The following is a 22,059-nucleotide window of genomic DNA, read 5'->3' on the forward strand; positions in this document are numbered from 1 at the left end:
GATGGAAAGTACCATCTACCATGCACTTCCTGGTGGTTTGCAGAATATGGGTGTAGATGTAAATAGTCAATTTGAGATTTGGCACTAGCAAGGATGTGGAAGAGGAGAAAAGGAATCAATTCATGTGATTATTCAATGAACGCTTGGAAATTCATCTGAGCTGGTTTAAGGATGGACATAAAAGCTACATCTGTCGACCGGACTGGAACCTGAAACCTACTCCCTCTCATGCAATCATCTTAACCATAACGACAATTCAGTGATACTGTTTTGTATACACAGTAACAAACTTCAGTGTTCCTTTGTTGTAAGTAAAATATGACCTGTTATTGGAGACACAAACTGCTGAGTAACTGGGCTTCTTAGGCACCTCAGAGGAGAAGCTGTCATCATATGCAAAAAAGAAGTTTATCACCTCATTCAAAAGAGTTGATACAGTTACTTAATGTGACCCAACCATAAGACTGATCTCTTCATGGTAGAATGCAACCAAGATAAATCAATCAACTGGTTAAAAATATGGCTGTGGTTCAGCTCATGCCAAACACACTGAAATGTTGGGGAATGTCAGCATACAGAACATGTCTACATTCTACACCTATTATCTTTGAGACAATGAATGTTTTTGATTTGCCTATAGTTAGTTGTCTTTATGTACAACACGGTTTTCTTACTTAAAAATATGTCCATAAAGTTTAGAATAAAGCTCTAAATTACCTGAGACCTCTGGCTCATTTTCGTACACTGCTGAATGTTTTATGTACCACAAACTGTCTTACGAGGAACATCCACAGGATGTCTAATGTGGTCACTGGAAACCTCAAGACCCATAGAATGACAACTATAAACTTTGTTACTGAGCAGAAATTGTGACAAGTGCCTGTAATGATTGTGGGAGAAATTGTGTCGACCATTCATATGGTCACAAGATGCTTAGAGGTCACCAAGAAGATAAAGAAAAAAATCATATCAATAACAGGTCTATAGAGATGGTGAACAAACCCCACTGAGCCAAGTCACCTGTTACCACTTAAATGATATTTGTGATAACTACAGGTTCTCCATCAACAACTAAATTCCTCCAGGTGGCACTGTATTGTTGAACTACAAAGTGTTACATTTTGAGATGGAAATGAAGCTAATTTTGAGATAACTTCTACCCTTTGTGAATTATATGCTATAAACAATTTTTTTGCAACAAGACAGGGTGCTAGACCTCCTTCTATGGATGTGATGTAGCAACCTTGCCATATGTGCATGCCTGATAGTCAGATCCGTGCATTCCAATTAGTCACTTCCTTTTCTCCCTGTTCCAAGCTCCATAGTGGCTCACCTGCTGTGCTGCTAGGCTAACAGAACTGGGATAAAGGAAATAACAGAGAGTGTGACTTCACCATTGTCTCAGGGTTGTTAAACTGAGAAAGCATGTTTTACTCTAACAGAGTACATGCTATGATGTTACAGCACAATCTATGGTAGTGCAATTGGTAGCACACTACTTGAATATCGAAAGGGTTCTAGAACAAATCTTTCCTGGCTCTGCTTCTCTCTTTTTGGTCTGGATGTGCAGCTTTTCAAAAGCAGCTGGTGCAGTTGGACAACGGCGACGAACTGCTTGGCAAGATGGATAAATCAACAGCTACAGAAACTTTAAGGACACATCTTTAGTCACCTGTGAAGGTTGGGATACTGAAAAGTCAAAAGCCTTGATGACATTCTCCTGACACTGAACTGAGTATCCCATTTTCTCTAATTTTTTTTAGTAATAAGCTCACATCCATGTCACTGAATTCTATAACTTCCAATGAACTGCTGATTGCAAATCCATAAAATCCAACCATTTACAGAAGGTCAGTTGACACCCTTACCAATAATTACTTCTCTCTGAAAGCTGGCATTTACTAGTAAATATAAAGCGAAATCATGTGGAATCTCGAAACAACCTCCAATATACTGTTTACAAATTAGAAATGGTCCACACAAGCCACCCAAAACCCTAAATTTCCCACATAATTCACACTTAAAAAAGCCATCTATAACATATGTGCCCTTGACAAAGATAATAAAAACCTGGTTAAAGTTATGTAGAGGATCCCCTTGCATATTCTGTAGTTTATGAGCAATAGTCATACTGACACATATGTGGACATTGCACCATCTAAATGACAAAGGACAGAAGCCACAGGCAGACTTGCTTGAGAATACAAAGCAAACTCCACAGGTATGACATTGATCAGTGTAACTCACATGGCCTCACACGAGGAGTCACCGGGCATGGCTGGGCATTCGCTGTATGGGGCTGGCCTTATATGTTCACAAGTTGCATCACGTGAGATAATGCTGCTGGATGCAGAGACATGTGCCAACAAGCAGTGACTGACATGGCCACTGTGCAGTATATGAATGGGGTGTGGGGTTTAAAAGGTCAGTCAGTATGCTGCGAACAGTCAATCAAAAGAGATCTGATGAAGGTTGTGGCTTGGAGTAGGAACTTACACATAGATCTGACACACATTTCAGTAATTGGTGTTGTGTACCTTCCTCCAGGGGACTTTGCAGATTGTACAGATGGAAGTAGCATACTTTCAAGTATTTAGCTCACATAAGCAGTAAAAGATTGTTTTCAAGCATTGTCTTCATCTGCTCATATTTCCTTGAAAGAGTTACATAATTTTAAAACCATCCCATTAGCCATCACTACTATTGGCTAAATAAATCGACCTCCCTGGATACTTCATCATTCAGTGTCTAAATCATTTGCTGGATCCAACAGTTTATAGTTTATGTTGTCAGGTGTGTGGGGTTGGTCATAGATTATCAACAGTTGTTTTCTGCTCGAATATACAGTACCCACATGTTACAAATTATTGGAATAGGTCACCCTTGTACTTGAGCAGTCAGTAAACAGGACAACAGCAGGACCTAGAGAGAGCAAGGGATCAAGGGAGGAGGAGACGAAGAAGACGGAGAAGAAGAAAAGACCAGAACTAGTCAGCACACAGCAGGAGGACTGCAGATGTGACATGTAATGTATCTACCAGACAGAGTTAACTGCTACACACCTAGACTGATGGGAAGCTGTTGGTGACATCCACCACCAGTTTTCTGGAAGCCTAACTCGTGGGACCAGCAAGGAGTCACCAATTGTCTTTGCAGAATGGTCTGCTTTAGCCAATGCTTGCCTTCTGTTTCTGTAAACATATACAATGATGCTGCGGGCCTTACTCCTGTCAGAGACTGCAGTTGTAATGCAGCCTGACATTGCACACTGTGTGGAGCACCAGTGAGTGCTTGCCAGGGCGTAGTCTATGATGTCAGTGAGAGCACTTTGGTAACCATTGCTCTGAGCTGTAACACCAAAGGTGGCACACACAGCACTGACCAAGCAATCAATGGCCAATGTGCCGTGACACCACAGCACATTGATTACATGCCTCCACAGCTGCAGGAGATGGCACAACACATTTGGGTGTCAGTGCTTTCCAGTGGGGCCAGCACCCTTCTGCCTGTTGCTCACGCTGGCAGTCATGAATGAAGAAAACAGTGTAGGTTGGAACAATAAATGCTTGTGTGTTAAAGATGTTTCATTTGTGCCTTTGGGCACCACACAGGCAATCTCCCACCAAGCTACAGCCATCCGTACCCAAGGGGTGACAGTCTAGCCTGATCCTGAAACCAATGACATAACACCATCAAGTAATGTAACATTCAGTTTCCGAGTGGTTACATCTGCCATCAAAAGTGTTGCTAACTGGCAGTGTTGTGTCTGGTATCAGCAGTAGTCCAGCAGTACAGGTTCAGCAGCAGCTGCAGCTATGCTGCACAAATTAGTGAGTAGTGCTCTTTTTCTTTGGCCTTTTTTATTTTATTTTATTTTATGGCCACAGCAGGGCATCGTGTGCATCATAGGAACTTGAAAATGTAAACAGAGAGATTTACTAGCCACCGTTGAAATGGTCATATTGTTATTTGGCTGGACATGAGTTGCCATGTATGTAGCCACGAGGTGCACCAGTGTTCTGAATCTCATTGGTTTATGATAACAGTGCAAGGACTAGTGTACTTTGAACCGTAATTGTGTGGGTTATTATGTAATTTGGCTATTGTATTGTTGGGTGGAAGTTACACAAATGCCGGAAACACGGACAGTGACCATGCAGGTGACAACTGAAGCTCTGCAGAAGCAACTTGAATTGCAGAAATATAACAACATATTGCATAGGCAAGTAAGCAATCAGCAAACCATAGATGGGCATAGTCAAGCTGAGCCAGTAGAGGTTAAGCATTATCACCTGTATCCATTTCCTCAATACATTCTGTTACAGCTAATTTGGCGAGTTCTTTTGTTCGTAGATCAACAAAGGATGTTTCAGTGTTTGTTAGTGATTTAAACAAAGTTACGGAATTCATTGGATGAGGCATGTTTAAATATGGCCAAGCTAGGTATACTTGGCTTAGCCAAGTCCTAGATCATGTGCCATGAAGGTCTGAGTAAAGAAAAGACATCTGAACAGTTTGAGAAAGGACTTTATCAATAGTATTTTAAGCAACTCAATGCAAGGTTTTCGGGGAAGCAACTTAATAATCTGTAGCAGAAACTTAACAAATTCAGAGACATTTTCAGATAGTATCTGTAGTCAGTGCAAATACCTATGAATTATGCAGAGCATGGAGATGAATAAAGTTATTTTGCAAGAAGCTGAAAATAGGACATTGGATTTGTTTTTAATAGGATTGTCAGCAGATATGTCCAGGAGTGTGAGGACTGAAAATCTGAAGGACTTGGCTTCTGCTATTATGGTGGTTGCACAACTTGAGGAAGTAAATATTGTGACACAAACAGGGGGTATCTTTTGCCTAAGGCGATACTTTACAGATGTGGGCACATGGGCCACGTTAAGAAACAGTGTCGGCAACCCCAGTGTTATAAATGTGGGGTAGTGGGCCATTAAGTGCCTGAATGTCACAATAAAAAAGCAGAATGGAAGGCGTCAGAACAAGCATTTGGTGAACACCAGTCCCAATAAGCGTTCAACAAATGCTTATTCTGAGCTCTGCATTCTGCTTGTTATTGTAACATTGGTAACAATCCCTAATAACGTTAGAGCACGTTAAGATTCACCATCATGAAGGTGGTACCAAATAAACTCCAGGCACTTGCACTAAAAATTAATTCACATAATAAAGGATCAAGAGGCACAGGAAAGTTACTATGAGTTAGTGTGAGTGCTAATCTCCTGAGTTAAATTTGTGTACTGTGGAGCTGTAAGAGTGCAATGACGAGTTGAATGCATGACACTGCTTTGTGCTAGGAGTGTAGTACACATTGGGCAATTAGATGGGGGTAACATGGTGAGTATTTTGATATCGACAAGATGATTCTGCCAAAGATGTTATTAATTGTCAATTTGGATGTCGTGAATAAGGATGATCACGTCAGGTTGGAAGGAGGCCTAGGCCACAATTAAGCCATTGATGTAACTGCAATGGGTGAGAAAGCGAAACATTCAGAAATAAATGTAAGCTGCTATGGAAGTTTTGTTGTTAAGATTTGTGTATCTGTTTAATCGAAAAGAACCACTGCCTGCAACGCCAGTGGTGAAACGTAGAATACGAACTGGTAGTACAGCTCCAGTACAGAATTCCGAGGCATTTGTAACCAGCAATGGAAGAATTTATTGATGCGCAGTTGAATCATCATTGCTTAAAAAATAAAAATTAAAAAATAAAATAACAAAAATTAATAAATCATTAGATGGCACATGAAACTATACAGGTGTTGTTGCAATCACTGTTATCTGAGTGCAAGGACTATTAAAGATGCATATCCTATAACAAATATAACAAAGACTCAACAAATTTATTCAATGCAAATACTTCTCGAAAATTGATTTGGAAAAAGCCTATCATCTGTTGGAATTGGTTCCGGAAGACCATCCAAAGACCACTTTTATGGTAACTTGGGGGTATTATCAAAACCACAGAACGCCACTGGTCTTAATGCACCAGCTACCTTCCAGAGGCCATAAAATGGAATGCTCACAGGGGTGAAGCAAAAAGAGCGTACGGTTTATCTCGACGATATCATTGCAGTTTTCAATAGATACAGAAAAGTACATGCTGAGGCTGGAGAAAGTTTTCAAGAGATTATGCACAGCATGATTGACGCTCTGTGTCAGTAAATGTTACTTTGTAGCAACACAAGTGAATTAGTTGGTCATGTCATGGTCATGACAGTATCAGAACTGACCCCTGTTTGAGTTCTGAAGTCTGATTTTGTACTACCACTGATAATAAAACAGCTTCAGTTATTTCTCAGACTTTGTAATTATTACAGGAAAGTTGTGATGGGATTTGCTGACATTGCTGAACTGCTGAGTAGGTTGCTGAAAACAAGAATAAACTTTCAGTGGTCAATTGACTGTGAAACTTCGTTTCAGAATCTGAAATAGGCATGAATAACAAGTTCAGTATTGGTACTTCCAGAAGTTGGTAGCAAATCTAGTGACTGGATGCATTCTTATTCAAGATGTGGCTGGTAAAGAAAACTTGGTGGTGTACACAATGAGACAACAGTATAAAGTAGAACAGAACTATTCTATCACAGATAAGGATATTATGGTTGTTATTTACAGGGTGACATACTTCCTTTGTTACTTCTATGGCAGAGTTTAAAGTTGCAACACACCATAAGGACAAGGAAACAGGACATAGAAAAATATGTCAGGAACCATATATCTTGTGCAGACTGAGCCAATCTCAGTCACCAAGTCCTGTGCCAAATCATTCAAGGCACTGGGGATGGATGCTCTGGGCCCATTTAATACATTACCCACAGGCAACCATTATGTATTAACCCTGGCATATATTTTTTTGCATTTTCTCACAACAGTTGCCATTCCAGACCAGCAACATGGCAGGTCCCACCACCAAGGACACAGTACAAGACAGCTGAGGTGAGACTGGTAGAAGCTTCTCTGAAGGCAGAAAAGCCATGTTATTAAAACAGTATCAAAATTCTCCATTAGTGAACAGAAAGTACCGACTATAAGGCAGTATGGCTAAGGATATAGGAGAGAATATCTGGAAATGTGAGAGCTATCAGAAGAACAAACTCACTAGCACACATATAAAGATGCCTCTGAATGTCACTAAGACTCCCAAACACATATTTGAGTGAGGTGACATTGATTTGATTGATTTGTTAAGTTCTTTGAGCCTGACAAACTGAGGAAACAAGTGTATCCTTATGTTTCAGGATGCATTGACCAAATTTATAATAATGGAGCCCAGTGAACAGCAAGACACCGATAGGTAGCTTGAGTACTGGTAGAGAGATTATACTCAGACGCAGACCATCAGTACTATTAAGTGACATGGGATCAATTTCATAAGTGAAACCATGGAAAGAGTAGGCAAATTGTTGTACCCTGAAAAAATACAGTCAAATAGCTACCATCTTCAAACAAACAGAGCACTAAAAAGGTCACATTGTACATTGACAGACATTCTGTGACATTATGTGAAAGTGCAAATAGACTGGAAGAGTTGGGTTCAGTGGAGGTTGTGTACAATACGACACCCCCACACAAATTTTTCTCAGGAAGAGTATATAACATTCTGGGAATACTACAAAAGCATCCAGTCAGATGGATGTATAATTTTGATGATTATATGGCGGAATTGAAACAGCATATGCAAGAAAGGCACTGATACGTGATAGAACAGAATATGCAATGCAAGATAAAAAAAAAAGGGAGCAAGGAATATTACGTTATGACAAAGAATACCAAGCAATTCCGTTTTGGCGATAAGGTTCTGTTGTAATGAACATCTTTTGTACCATTAATAATTAAAGCAAGATGAAGCAGATAAGCAAGTCTGCAGGTGGGTGTCCCCAGAGCTCTGCATGCAACAGGAAACGCTCCACCCACAGCTGCCCCACACCTAACCCATCACTGTCGAGGGGGGCCACAATTCAACATAGCGCAACACCAGAATAGAAAACTGGGTACAGAAGAAAGGAGGCAAACCAAATCTAAAAGTGATAACAGCAGAGTAAAAGAGGAATGAAAGAGTAGTCTGGTCAAGAAAGTAAGGTCAGGGATCCCCCAGACCAAGCATAAAGTGGAATACTCCTCACCTGCAACCACCCTTGCCTTCCTCTGGAGGTTGATTAAAACCTTATAATTGAAAATAAAAATCATTTCACGGAGAAAACTGAGAACCCCTTCAACCACCCGCAAATCGTCCATCAATATCGGAGACAATGAGTCCAAGGCCACACTTTACCATGGAGGGTCAACAGCAGGGCACACTCCACTGAGATATGAGCTACCGTCAGTGAGGCTCCACAGCCACATGTGGGGGTGGCTCGTTACACAAAAGATAACTGGGTTAACCTGGTATGACCAACATGGAGATGACATGACTTTGGATTCCTTCTAGGAGAAGCAGAAGGCAGAGCGTCATGCTGCAGTAGTCTCACTGACTGCTCAGAGTTTATTAGACAGGGCTGTAGCCCACAGATGTCATTCCATTTCCGAGTGGGCAGAGATTTCGTGTCCACCCGCAAATCTGCTCCTGGGGTCAGCAAAGTGAACAGGGAGCAAGTAAGTGCTCTTCTAATCAAGGGGTCCGCAGTTCATTTCCCACAATACTCACATGATCTAGGACCCAGAAAAAGACAGCTGAGCAGGCAGCATGGTGGAGGTCAGTGAGGTCATGAATAGTGGAGACCAACTGATCGCAAGACTAGCATTGGTCAATAACATGGAGAATGCTCGCTGAGTCAGTACTTATTAAAATACAGACAAGGGAGGGTCATTAAATAAAATGGAGGGCTCTGCTAACAACTATTAGCTCTGCCATGAAAACACTACATGTTCCCAGCAGCAAATGGCATTCCATATTGACGGAAAATGTAAAAGCACATCCCATTTAATTCACAGTTTTAGAGCAATCAGTATAAAAGATGACAGCACCCTGAAATTCTTGAGGAACTGGATTTAACAGATGCCAAAATGCCATGGGGATGACCAAGACTTTAGGACTTTTGAAGAGAACAGTCCTAATCTGTGGCCAGGGCACCATCCAACTGCGAGTGCATGAGAAAACACGAGCAGAACAACCCAAGGAGAGGAGATAGATATATTGCCAGAAGGAAGCAAGGCACATTCCAATTGGTAGTCCCACCCGAGGATGGGCATGAGAACAACACATCTCGCATGTAATGAGAGTGGGTATGTGGGGTGATCAAGGAATTGTCAAATGGCAATTGGACAGGACATCAAGAGCTGGTACTGTCGAATCAGAAGAGGGAAGATCCTCACTTCGGCAAGAAGACTGCCTATGGGACTAATCCAAAAGGCACTGGTGGCCAAACACGTGCCATGATAGTAGGCTGGGTCTAACTGCTTTATAGCTGAAGGAGCCACCAAGCCAGAAATCTGCCAACCACAGTCCAGTTGAAGCAAAACCAGGGCCCAGCAAGCATGGGTAAGAGTAGCACAATTTGCACCCCAAGATATACGGGCAAAAAAGCAGAGAGCATTAAACTTTTGCATGCAGCTAAATTCTTCATCTGACGAATGTGGGGCAGCCAGATCAGTTTTTTATCAAAAAAGACGCCCAAGAACATTCAAGTGCTGGGTAGCTAAGTACAGTTCCGAGTCAGGATGTACTGTGGCACGTCAGCAGAAATAAGTGACTCACATTCTTGTAGAAGAGGATTGGAAACTATGGGAAAGAGCTCACGCAGGGGTCCACCAGACAGCACATTGGAGCTGACCAAGGCTACCAAGTGGGAGCTGTACCAAATGCAAAACTCACTGACATACAACAAAGAGGTAACCAATGTCTCAACAGAGGTCACTAACTGATTTATGATGATGAGGAAAAGAGTAATATTCAACAAACAGTCCTGTCGGATGCCGTTCTCTTGAACCCATGTAGAACTGAGCAAAGAGCAAACTTCAACCCGGAACAACCAGTTGGATAAAAAGTGACGAATAAAAATCAGTAGGGAGCATCAAAAGCCCCAGTCATTGAAGGTGAGTAAAATGAGAGGACAGCAAGCAGTATCATATGCCTTATGCAGGTGAAAAAGATTGTGACAAGGTGTTGGTGTTCAGAAAAAGCCTGTCGGATAGCTGTTTTTGACCTAAGCAGATGGTGTGTGGGGAAGGCACCTTGAAGCCAAAGACAGCTGAAGACCTTGAGGAGATTTTGCCTTTGGGGAACATTCAGATACTGGATCATCTGACTGCGAATTGAATCAGGCCCTGAGGTTGTGTCATGGGCTCAATCAATCAATCAATCAAATTTTATTATCACGTAACATGCCTTATACAATCAAGGATTGCGACATAGGTGACTTGTCAGTTTTTATACTACATACAGACTAATAAACTTAATTTTAGGTTATAATACATGTGTTGCTATACAGGTATTTTACACATTTGTCATAATAAAGTATTTTACACATTTGTCATAATACATATTGTGGTGATCTATACAATTATTTTTACATGGTTATCATTCAAGAATTCTTCTACCGTATAGTAGCATTTATTTTTTAGATATGTTTACAAGTCTCCTTCAGTATATTTTAGAGGTGGGTCACATTTCCCCTTCCAGATAGTATTTGTAAATTTCATGCCCATATAATGTGGCTGAGGCAAGAGCCTGAACTAGTTCCTAGCCAGTGAAGAGTTCATTATAGGATTCAGCCTAATGTGGAGAGAAATATAGGGGGATGTCTTCAACTTGTCACTGCTGCAGTATACATTACAATTCCACTGAATGATCAAGTGACTTGTCGCCAGCTTAGGTGTGAAGGGGCCGGGAGGGTCAGCCATGCTGCAGGATCACTGCATGCGACTAGTGGGGATGGAACCACATCCACAAACATCAGCTCAGAATCTGACTGCATGGAGGGATCTGGCACCCCTGGGGCACTGGAGAATCCTCGCCCCGTTTCTCATAGCCTTTGATGGGCAAGGTCCATTCAAGGGGCTATCCGCATTGAACATAGGTACAGACGAAAAATGAATGGTTCTGGGACCCACAGACCATGGCTCCTTCAGCCATTATTTGGAATTAAGCCTCCAGCCCAGGTGCTGACAGGAAAAAGGATCACTATCACTGATAGTCGTCGAAGAAGGAGAATGTTTCTCTTACAAACTCTGTAAAGGAAGATTGGCAGTGGTGAACATGAGTGCAATAGGATGTCAAAGTGCGATGACACAAATTGTGTATAAAGAAGTAAGAAATCCTGAATTTTGTGGGCAAAGCCTGAAATCCAGTTTTGTAAGTTAGATGAAGATGATGCCGCTGACATTGAGGTACAAGCAGATGTGTTAAAATGGGAAAAAAAATGCTGGTCGTACTTTCTAGTTCCAAACAAATAGTAATCCACATAGGAATAATAATAATAATAATAATAATAATAATAATAATAATAATTTCCGACTAAGTTTGAGTTGGACTCAAGCATTAAGGATTTCATACAAACTTAATTATATATTTAGATAGTTCATACGTCCTGGGCATTGAGAATTTAGATGATTTTTGCCTGTTATTGATATCAATACTGGCAAGGAATCAAAATATGGGACATGAATGGTCATATCTTTTCTAATTGTGCTGACACAGAAGCTTAAATGATTTACACCACAAACAGACCATTGACTTCAGTATGTGACATAAATTCCAACTTCCTATGTCTAACTGTTCCCAAGAAAAAGGGATCTAACTAGAATGATGGACAGACTGACAGATGGATAACAAACAACTTTTTTTTGTGCATATAATATAATTACAATTTAATAATTTTCAGATTTTTTTCCTTACTGTGAAAGTTTGATGCTTGCTAAATTTCATGATTCTAGGTCAGTGGGAAGTACCCTACAACTTTTGATGAGTGAGTTTACGAATATCAAAATATGTGACATAAATGATCATATCTTCTGATTACACTGACTTAGAACTTTTTACACTGCCAAGGGACTGTAGACCTCAGCATGTGTCATAAATTTCAAATTGATACCTCTAACCATTTCTGAGGAGGAGTCTTAATAGCTGGACAGAACACAGACAGATAAAGTGACTCTGAAAGGATTCCATTTTTACAATTGAGGCACAGAACCCAAAAATGAAGAAATTATAACACAGGGAATGGAACAGTTGAGCTAAAGTGTAGCAGACTATCGCAGGAACACCAACAAACCTTTGCAGAGAGCTCTAATTTTTATCACTGTTAATGAACAGTTTGTAAAGTTTACGGGCAGTGCTTGAGTTGTAAAAAAAAGTAAGTTTCTGGTACTATGAACTTCTGGAGGTGTTTTCTTCTAAACTACACACCTTAAAACATAATTTTAACAGTTTTTGTTTTACATTAGAGGTAACGGTATGGAATACCAATGCGTAACATCACAAATCAAGCACCGCTTATGAGTTTCAACAAAGTGGAGTGGGAATATGACATGTTAATATCAGCAATGGTAAACACTCAGAAGAGTATTCTAGTACCACATCTGATCAAACCAGTTCAGACTGTAAAGTACTTATAAATGATCAAGGATGACATCAAGGACAAGATGTTCCTTGTCAGCCTTATGTCAGACAGTGGCTACCAACTGAGCAACATTATTGACTTGGATGTTTTCATTGCCGGGAACATTTTAAGTAGTGTGCTGAAGATACTGGTAGTATAATAGGGTGTGTTTAACCTGTACAGAAAACTGTCGTTGCTGTCAAAAGTGGATGGAACAACGCATTCATTCATGTACATTCCACAAGAAAAGGAGATACTGCCAATTGGAGCTACTGCTAATTGGTGATACAAAGTGGCAATATGCAAAGTTGAAACAGTAGATCCCAATTTCAGAATATGCTAGCAAGTATTTATACTTCTCTACAGGTAAGACCAGAAGATACATGTCGGGGTAAGAAGCTGCAATCTGTCTGAGAACTTCCAAAGGACTGTGTGCAGAAGACAATAGTATTAAACAAAAGGCAATGGATGCCACAAAGTAATAACAAATGGATGGTTGTTTCCCCAATGGAGAAGGCATTACAGTCATCTTTGATGAAGGTAAGTCTCCCCCTTCCGCCCCCCCCCCCCCCCCCACGAACAGAAAAAAATGTGGTTGCAGGTGCAGGAAAGTAAAAATTTCTAGGCAAATGTGATGGATACACTGCACAAAAGATGGTACAATCTAAGTCAATAATGAGAACAAATATCACCAGCACTGACTTAGTGCCAAAACTGAGCATGGAAATGAACTATTGCTTAGTAAATAATGGAAGAAAGAATATCAGTAAACTTAAAACTAGACTTTCCAATACATATTGTGGTTAAGCAGTTAGATGACCTAATAACTGCAGCACACAGGCTCCATGCACCGAAGAGTGAAAGCTATTCTCAGGACAGAAGTGCCTTCAACAACTTCTGGATAAACTATTTTTCTTCCTAGAGGTACATGGGCTCTGGCATAGTAACTATAGTGATGATATGTGGTCTTTATAAATACTGTAAGTTTGTTAGGGAATGTTTCAAATTTTTGTTCAAGGATTTGGGTCAAGATTGCTGTAGGAAATGCACGTTTTGAACACTACCGTAAATCAGTGCCCAGATAGGGATATAGTGAGATATTGCCCTGCTCTAAAAAGCACTCCGTCTTCAGGCCACAAGTGGCCCACTGGGACCATCTGACCACCGTGTCATCCTTAGCTCAGAATGCGGATAGGAGGGGCGTGTGGTCAGCACACTGCTCTCCCGGTCGTTATGATGGTTTTCTTTGACCGGAGCCATTACTATTTGGTCAAGTAGTTCCTCAATTGGCATCATGAAGCCGAGTGCACCCCGAAAAATGGCAACAGTGCATGGCGGCGCGGATTGTCACCTGTTCAAGTGCCGGTCACACCCAACGGCACTTAACTTCAGTGATCTGACTGGAACCGGTGTATCCACTGCAGCAAGGCCTTTGCCTGCCTTGCTCTAAGCACTTTAAGAACCAGTGAAGTGACAATCTTCAACAGATCCCACAGGCCTGCTAAGCATACACAAAGTGTTGTAGGATATTTGGGAGACTAGGAGAAAGCAAAGTCCAATTGTTATAACTAGAACAGATAAATGCTAAAAGCAGAATTATAATAATGGGATGGAGTGGAGTGCAAACCATTGTAGAGTCAATATATATCTCTTTCAGCTAAGAGATTCATAATAATAGAATGACATGTCAAACACTGTAACATAATTGTCTATCTTTTTCCTGAAAAAGATTTTAGTCGTAGTAGCAAGTGTCCATTTACTGTGAAGTAAATGTGCATTTCTTCGAGGAAAAAAAATTGTAAATCACAGCATGATGTGCTCATTCATTGTAAAGTAAACATGTGTCTCTTCCAGGAAAAAGATAAAACAATTACATATTTCTTTTGTTTGTCATTGTAAAGCCATTAAGTATTTCTTTCACATAACCAAATACAAATTGTGTAAAACTTTGTAGTTGCTAAGGACAGCGCCCATAAGTTTCCCCTGGTAAGGAGGGGGGTGGGGGAGGTGTTGCACATTTGGACAATGCAATGCCTAAAATGCAAAGAACAAAAGTCAGAACTCCTAATTTGCTAGAGAATACCAAGAATACACCACAGGAAGAAAGTCACTTCAAAGATTGTCTTCATGTATTTATACTTCCTTGACTGAGTTACACAATTCCTCAAAATATTCGATTAGCCACCACATGGTAAGCTAACTGAACAGACCTCCTCTGATATACAGAGTGTATCAGAAAGAATCATCCGACTTAAAAAAATCATAACTATTACATTATTTGAAATGTGTGTGTGAACAACATACTGTTGGTAAGAGCAAACACTCGAGTTTTACATGGTTCCTACTAGGTAGCAGCAGTGTGCGCCCACTTCAGTTCGAGTAAACATGGTGTCAGGACAACAAAAAGTATTCTGTAGTCTACATTGTGCACAGCACGACTTTCGTGGACCCTTCTACAGCACAGAGGATTAGGCGATGGCATGAACAATTCCAAGAAACAGGTTGTTTGTGTAAAGGCAAATTGCCAGGCCGCCCCCAAGTGTCCAACACAGACATAGAATGCATCCACAATAGTTTCACAAGGAGTTTGCATAAATCCGTTTGCCATGCAGTTCAACACGCCCCCATCGTATGTCTGACATGTGTTGCATCGATGTTAACACATGAAACCATACAAAATTCAGCTACTGCAAGCTTTTCGTGAAGATGCAAACAACAACATATGGAGTTCTGTAATTTTGTTCTAGGCAAGACGGAGGATGAAAGTTTTCTTCTTTGCTTAGTGTTTAGTGGTGATACAACATTCCATTTAAATGGAAATGTGAGCTGACATAATGTGAGAATATGTGGTACGGAACAATCACATGAAGTTGTAGAACATGGTACAACATGAGAGGCTTTCTCCAAATTTTAATGTGTTTTGCGCAGTTTCTCGAGAAAAGGTGTGTAGTCCATTTTTCTTTGCTGAGAACACTGTTACAGGAAGCACATATCTCAATATGCTTGAGAACCTTCTTTCCCCACAGTTGGAGTATGTGGTTACTTCTTGGGACACGGAGGGGGGGGGGGGGGGGGGGGGGGGTTGGTTATAAAAGGTTATAAAAGATTCTGTTTATGTACTTCCATTACTTCTTGGGACACGGAGGGGGGGGGGGGGGGGGTGTTATAAAAGATGCTGTTTATGTACCTCCATTACCGATAATAATGAATGAACTGAGACATCGCATAACAGCAGCTGTGGAAGCTGTAACTTGAGACATACTCACTGCAGTGTGGGAACAACTTGAATACTGCACTGACATGCGCCATGCATCTCAAGAGTGTCATTTCCTGTTCATAAAAAAAAAACAAGATTCATTGTACATGTTTAATATATATGCCAATTTGGATGATTCTTTTTGATACACCCTGTACATTGTTATTCAGTGTCTGGACCACTTGTAGGATGCAACAACACGTAATACGCACCAAAGCTACCGTATAAGATACATTTCCTGAATTTACATTGCATTTCTAGTTTTCCTAATGAAAAGTGCGATAAATAATGCAAAGTGCGTTGAATATAGGAAAGTGCGTCAAAAACGGTAAGATGCATCAAACACAGCAAGGCGCATCAAATATGATGCATGCATAGCCTTCGGGCTACACTACAGATCAATGTGTTACCACAATATATATATATATATTTTTTTTGAGAGAGATTGGGGGGGGGGGGCGGAGGGGAGGATGAAGGAGCGCCCACTGACCCTTCAATTTACTCTACTACCTAACTAATAATGTCCACCTTTGCATAGCCAGTATTACGTACAGTGACTTGAACGTTGGTGATACTTCCAGCAATTATTATTCTTTAGCTTTTGTACTTACAAATATTACATATGCATTGATAAAAAAAGTGCACCGAGACATTACAAAGGTTTTGCCATGGAATTCTCAGATACACAATATTCATTCCACCCGCAAAGACCTCTGAAGTAAATACAGAATAACTATCAATATTTGACATTTTTTCGCAAGAATTAATGTCTCTCTCTCTCTCTCTCTCTCTCTCTCCCAGAAAAAGCAAGGTACAGAGTCAAGTTCAAGTAACAATCTGACACAATTTTAATATGCCAGGATGATTGAAAATGGTACACATACGCTATTGCTGAATAGAAGATCCTTCTGGAAATTTCTTTATCATCCACTGTAGCAATGAAACACTGACATATACAAATTCCTTTCATCTGCTGTGTTAGGAATAATTTTTTCTCATTTCAGATTTCCCAATGAACCAATCACATTTCAAACTGAAGGTATCTTCTGAATTCCAGTTTAAGCACAATCATATCCTGTTCTCTTTTTCATCATTTGTCATATCATACCTCAATTTTCATTATGTAATTTCTAAGAGTAGGCTTTCCATCCCTGTCCGACCGTACTGATGAGGTTTTCCCTAATCAAGGCAAATGCAAGGATAATTTTCTTCTAGGAAACTTCATTTTCACATATTTGTAGCATGTGCTTCATCACATAAAATTTTCCTTAACATTTATTTGATTTTTTTTTAATGTAGGCCTAATTCCTGATGTGTCAGTCTGCTGTTAGAACAACTCACAGACAAACAAATAAGTAGATGAGTCAGTTAAAATGTATCAACATTACGTTCACCAAACATTACGGTTAATGTTAAATATGTTGAAACCCTTTGTAGGCAATGTCAAGCAAGGGCTACAACAGGCAATATTTTTACTTCTAAAATATGATTTGCTTCCTGTTAGCCTTCTTTTTAATCTGAAACAGTATGGCGAATTTCTCTTACAATTCACAACATAAAGTCCATAATGCATGCAATACTGTTTGATGATGTTCAAAACCCACAGATCATTAAGCTATCATGAAATAGTAGCCCCAAGTGAATATATGTTCAGTTTAAGGAACTGGGCAGTAGGTAACCACAAGCAGGAACTAAGGTTCCCCAAGGAACCACTTAAGATGAGTTACTGCTTAATATGTTTCTTAACATAAATATGGCGGCAATAAGAACAAAATTTGGTACATTGCTGCAAACCTCACAAGAATTCCGTAGGGCAAAATAACATCACGTGTTATGAGAATTTTTCTCTATTTACGTGCAGCGTTATTTACGAAATCGTCAAATGTTCGTCCTTCTCCGGGGATACATGTTGTTATTCACTTACAATATAGTTCAATCATTTTAGGATCGTAGTTGAACAGTTTCTATCACAACAAACTGAGGTCTAACCTGTTGTCTTATTACATGCGGAGACGAAGCATGCCCATTGGTATGGTTCAGCATTCCGTTACCACTGTCTCCACCGAGCCACTTCATTTGCAAATGGGAACTGAAACATTAAAAATATGCAGTACGTGTGAGTATAATGAGCCAAAACGGAGAACATTATTAATTGCTAAGCGGCGCCGACATGATTTGACGTTTCGTGACCACATAGGAGGGACAACAGTACGTATCTGACAGCTACACAATTAATTATGTACCCCTAACTGTTTTACGTAACATAACGGATATCTAAAATTAAAAACTTATACCTGTATAAGATGTTAGTGAATGTGGATTAAATAAATTGCTCGATTCAACACCCGATCAACCTTTAGATTGACGGGGCACAGGAACTACACAAGGCGCTTTAGTGGTTTATTCCACTTAAACTACTTGCAGAAAAAAGAAAACGTTAATCCTTATTTAGCGAATAAAATTTTATCAGCCACATGCAAAACTATGCAAGCAGAACATTTTGCCACATTTGAACGAACGGATGTTGTGTCGTCAATAATCTCCATCGAATGAACGCGACATTTTCAGCCCCATTGAACACTGGGAAAGCATATTCCGCATTTCCAAAGAGGCGGTTTGTACAAACATGAAGTAATCAGTGCATTTGTTGTTATCTGGATGTAGCTACAACTTTTTTCGAATGTGAGGTAAGAAAGAATAAGGGAAATATCAAGGGATGTGGGAACAGAACTGGGAGGATGTTTTACATTGTTTATTTAACCTACTAACGGAAAGAAAAAGCGAGATGGCAACGCAGACCCGTAAAAGCTATGTTTTTTTTTTTTTTTTAATACCTGGAACATTTTTGTGAATTTCGTAATAGTGATTATCATCATCTTGGAAGTTTAGATGGGAGAAATATATTTACCTTCTTGCCATTACTAGTCGGCCAACGATGAAGCATCATATTTTTCTGGCAATTTGTTCTTAGCCCTTTTTTTTTTCAACCATGGTTAGGAACATACATATAGTGTACTAGCTTTGTAGTACCAGTAAGGGAAAACATTATTAAAAAATAGCCTGATAGCAATAGGCAAAACTATATTCATTGGTATCTTGTGCACGTCATTTCAGTTTCTTATACCAGGAATTTTTCATTTGCGCTAATGTTTCTGATTGTTATTACTTTGAGAAGTTAGTATTTTCGATACCTGTTTGGTAATAAGTTACTGCTATTACTCTTGGTGAGTACAATCCTAGTAAATAACAGCGTTGGCCACACAAGCCACATTATGAAATCACTTCCCAGTATCATATCAGGTTCTAAGATTAGAGAAAAGATTGTAATTGAAAGAGAGCCTTTGATTCAACCAAGAAGTGAAGTGAGTATGGGTGCAAGGTTCACCTAGCCCTATTACTTGTTTATTTTTGTTATGGAGAAAATTCAGCACTATGACTCTCAAGACATCTAATATAGTTTGCATGCTTTGAAAAATAGTCCCACACTTTAGCTTGAGGAAGGATTGTAGTTAACAAATGCAATGTGTTTTCACCTCATCACATAGAGATTGGCAGGTGCCACAAATTGCAATTAAGTGTACGAGATGTGTGAATTGAACACTGAAATCTCCAACAGTGCTTACACAGAGAAATATGCTATTAAAAATTTAAATATGTGTTTCAAAAACACAATCAAAACCCTGAAAAGCACACCAGACATGGCAAAGACTGCTTCTGAATGGGCATGTAATTCTTTCACAAAAAAGAATTACTCAAGTCATGAAATAAACCCCTGCTGAACCACCTCACAGTTTTTGTTGGTCCCATTTATGGGTATAAAAAGTTACTAATTAATTGAAACAGTCTGTAAATTCCTTGTTGTCCGAATGAATAACAAACTGAAATGGTAGTGTAGCAGACCATGAAGATAAGTCTGTCCTGTTTTGCATCTGGAGCTTCCTCCACAGCATCATATTCATCTTGCGGCAAAAACACTAGTGTATTTTATATACTTTCTCGTTACTGTTTCGGTGATAGTGTTCTTGGATAATGTGCCCTACATTAATAACATACATGTATTCTGTAAAAGTGACCAGTAAGAACACTGCATATTGTAGATAATTAAACAGATTGCAGATGCCATGTACAAGAAAATTAATTAATTCATTCATTTTTCAATCATTGTAATCTGTAGATCTGATCAAGGACGAGACAAATCAGGTATATGTAACAAGTCAAGGTATAAATTAATATGACATTTAAATTGTAGAAATTTAATTTATAAATTTATTTAGGTGCCTACCCATCTATTTAATTAATTCATTCATTCATTCATCTGTACACAGTTTCCTTGCAAGGGTGTAGTCAAGACTCGCAAAATCTATTATATCTATTAATATGTTACAGACACACATCTTAATTCAGCCAAGACTTAATTAGCCTTAGAGGAATACCTAATACCAGTCCAAGAATTCCGTAACATAAGCTGGATAGATACAAATACAAATGCTTTATTCACCTTCGAGCACAATTGTGTGCAGTTGCTAAAATATCTACCCACCAAGTGGTCACAGGAGGGAATGCACGAATGTTGTGGAAATGCACCCGTGTTTTGAGCCAGGGTTCCTTCAGCTGGAAGGGTTGAAGGAAAGGAAGAGGGATGAAGGTAGAGGATTGGTGGGGTTTAAGAGGTGGGAAGGGTTATGGAAAAGTCACCTGAACCTAGGTCAGGGGAAACTTGTGGGCTGCATTGTGATTTTATGTCAGTGGTATCACCCTCTCAGTAATGTGAAAACTCATACAATTGAATAAAATGTTCAAAACCACCCTGGACTCACTGTATGTGAGAAAGGCAGAAATCCAAAACCCAAAACATGGCATACATTAATACAGAAACTAAAATCCTACAAACAATGTAGTTGAAATTCCACTAAGGTGGTAGGAATATCAATGAGTCTGTTGAAGTGTGTAGCTTAACAACATTAGCAGGGGAATACACAGCAAAATAAATTAATATTTATGTAAGAAACCATTCACAAGCCACCACATAAGTGTCTGCTAAGAACTGTTCTCATATAAATTATTACCAATAACTGAAGACTGTAGAAATTCATATAGTAAAACAGGAAATGGTGCACTATCAGCAGAGTAAATATAATAATCGTTCTCCTACATAAACACAACATACAAATTCTATTTAAGTTGGTCCATGACAATACAAATTTACTGCCTTTGATTGCCCTAAAATTTAGAGGTTTAGAGCACAGTAACAGCTAAAGAACCCTGTGCCACCCACAAAAAATGAACAAAATAATGTACTTAAAAACTGTACAAAAATCTGTTGCATTGTGAGAAGTGCCAACTATGGTCAGTGAGTGAAGAGACTTAATTATTCTTTGGCCGACCAGCTGAATTGTGTTTCCATGTTTATTCTTTGCTTTAATATTTTTGACATTTCTCTGTTTGTCCAACGTTAAGTGGCAGTTTTTGTGTTATCAAGAAAATAAATAATTATTGCTCATTATACAGCGAAGTATATGTACTTGTAGGACACGCCAAGGGCAATACCTATAAATGGTGGCACTGAAATCACAGAAGGAAACATCAAATTCAATCACTGTGCACAGTGAGAAGAATTAAAGTTATGGTGCTGGACAAGACTGGATGAAAGAACTACTTTCACGTTTACTAGAAGAGCTAGAGTGACAGATTAGGGACCTGTAAATGCAAAACGTGTCACGTAATGACAGGAAGCTGCATTGACAAACAGTATGTATCAGATGGAAGAACTGCGGCATCATTCGGGAGGACGACAGTTTAATCTTGTGTCCTGCCATCCTGATTTAGGTTTTCCGTGATTTCTCTAAATCGCTCCAGGCAAATGCTGGGATGGTTCCTTTGAAAGGGCACGGCCGACTTCCTTCCCCATCCTTCCCTAATCTGATGAGACTGATGACCTCGCTGTCTGGTCTCCTTTCCCAAACAATCCAACGCCAACTGCGGCATCTAATGCAGCTGCCGGTCCAATGATGAAAAACAAGGCCCAGAGCTTCTACCGGAGAAACCTGAACTATGGTTTGTTAAATTGAGAGTTGATGTTTACACAGAACAATATCACAAATGGCGATACAAAGTTTTCAGTGGTAGTTTACAGCCTTTTCGCTCGAATGGTGGATACAGTACCAGACGTCATTTTAAACCTCCTACTTGTGATCAGTATAGACACTTGCAGGACATGGTGGTCCAGCACATGGGTAGTGGTGTTCCA

The 22,059-nt window shown here is 39.7% G+C and overlaps 1 protein-coding gene across 7 annotated transcripts in view; it reads right to left on the reverse strand.

Moving 5' to 3' along the window:
* The window catches only part of LOC126335395 (pumilio homolog 2-like), a 550,606-nt gene extending 528,929 nt beyond the window's left edge, over window positions 1-21,677 (reverse strand). For all 7 annotated transcript variants that reach the window (XM_049998621.1, XM_049998625.1, XM_049998620.1 and 4 more), the window contains exons 1-2: window positions 18,107-21,677; window positions 17,802-17,901 (exon numbers count right to left, since the gene is read on the reverse strand). In XM_049998621.1, coding sequence (XP_049854578.1) covers window positions 17,802-17,888 — 87 coding nt within the window. In that variant the 5' untranslated portion in view covers window positions 17,889-17,901; window positions 18,107-21,677. The remainder of the gene's footprint in view (window positions 1-17,801; window positions 17,902-18,106) is intronic.
* Between the last annotated feature and the right edge of the window lie 382 nt (window positions 21,678-22,059).

Source organism: Schistocerca gregaria, chromosome 2 (genome assembly GCF_023897955.1).
Source record: "Schistocerca gregaria isolate iqSchGreg1 chromosome 2, iqSchGreg1.2, whole genome shotgun sequence".
Taxonomy (NCBI): Eukaryota; Metazoa; Arthropoda; class Insecta; order Orthoptera; family Acrididae; genus Schistocerca; species Schistocerca gregaria.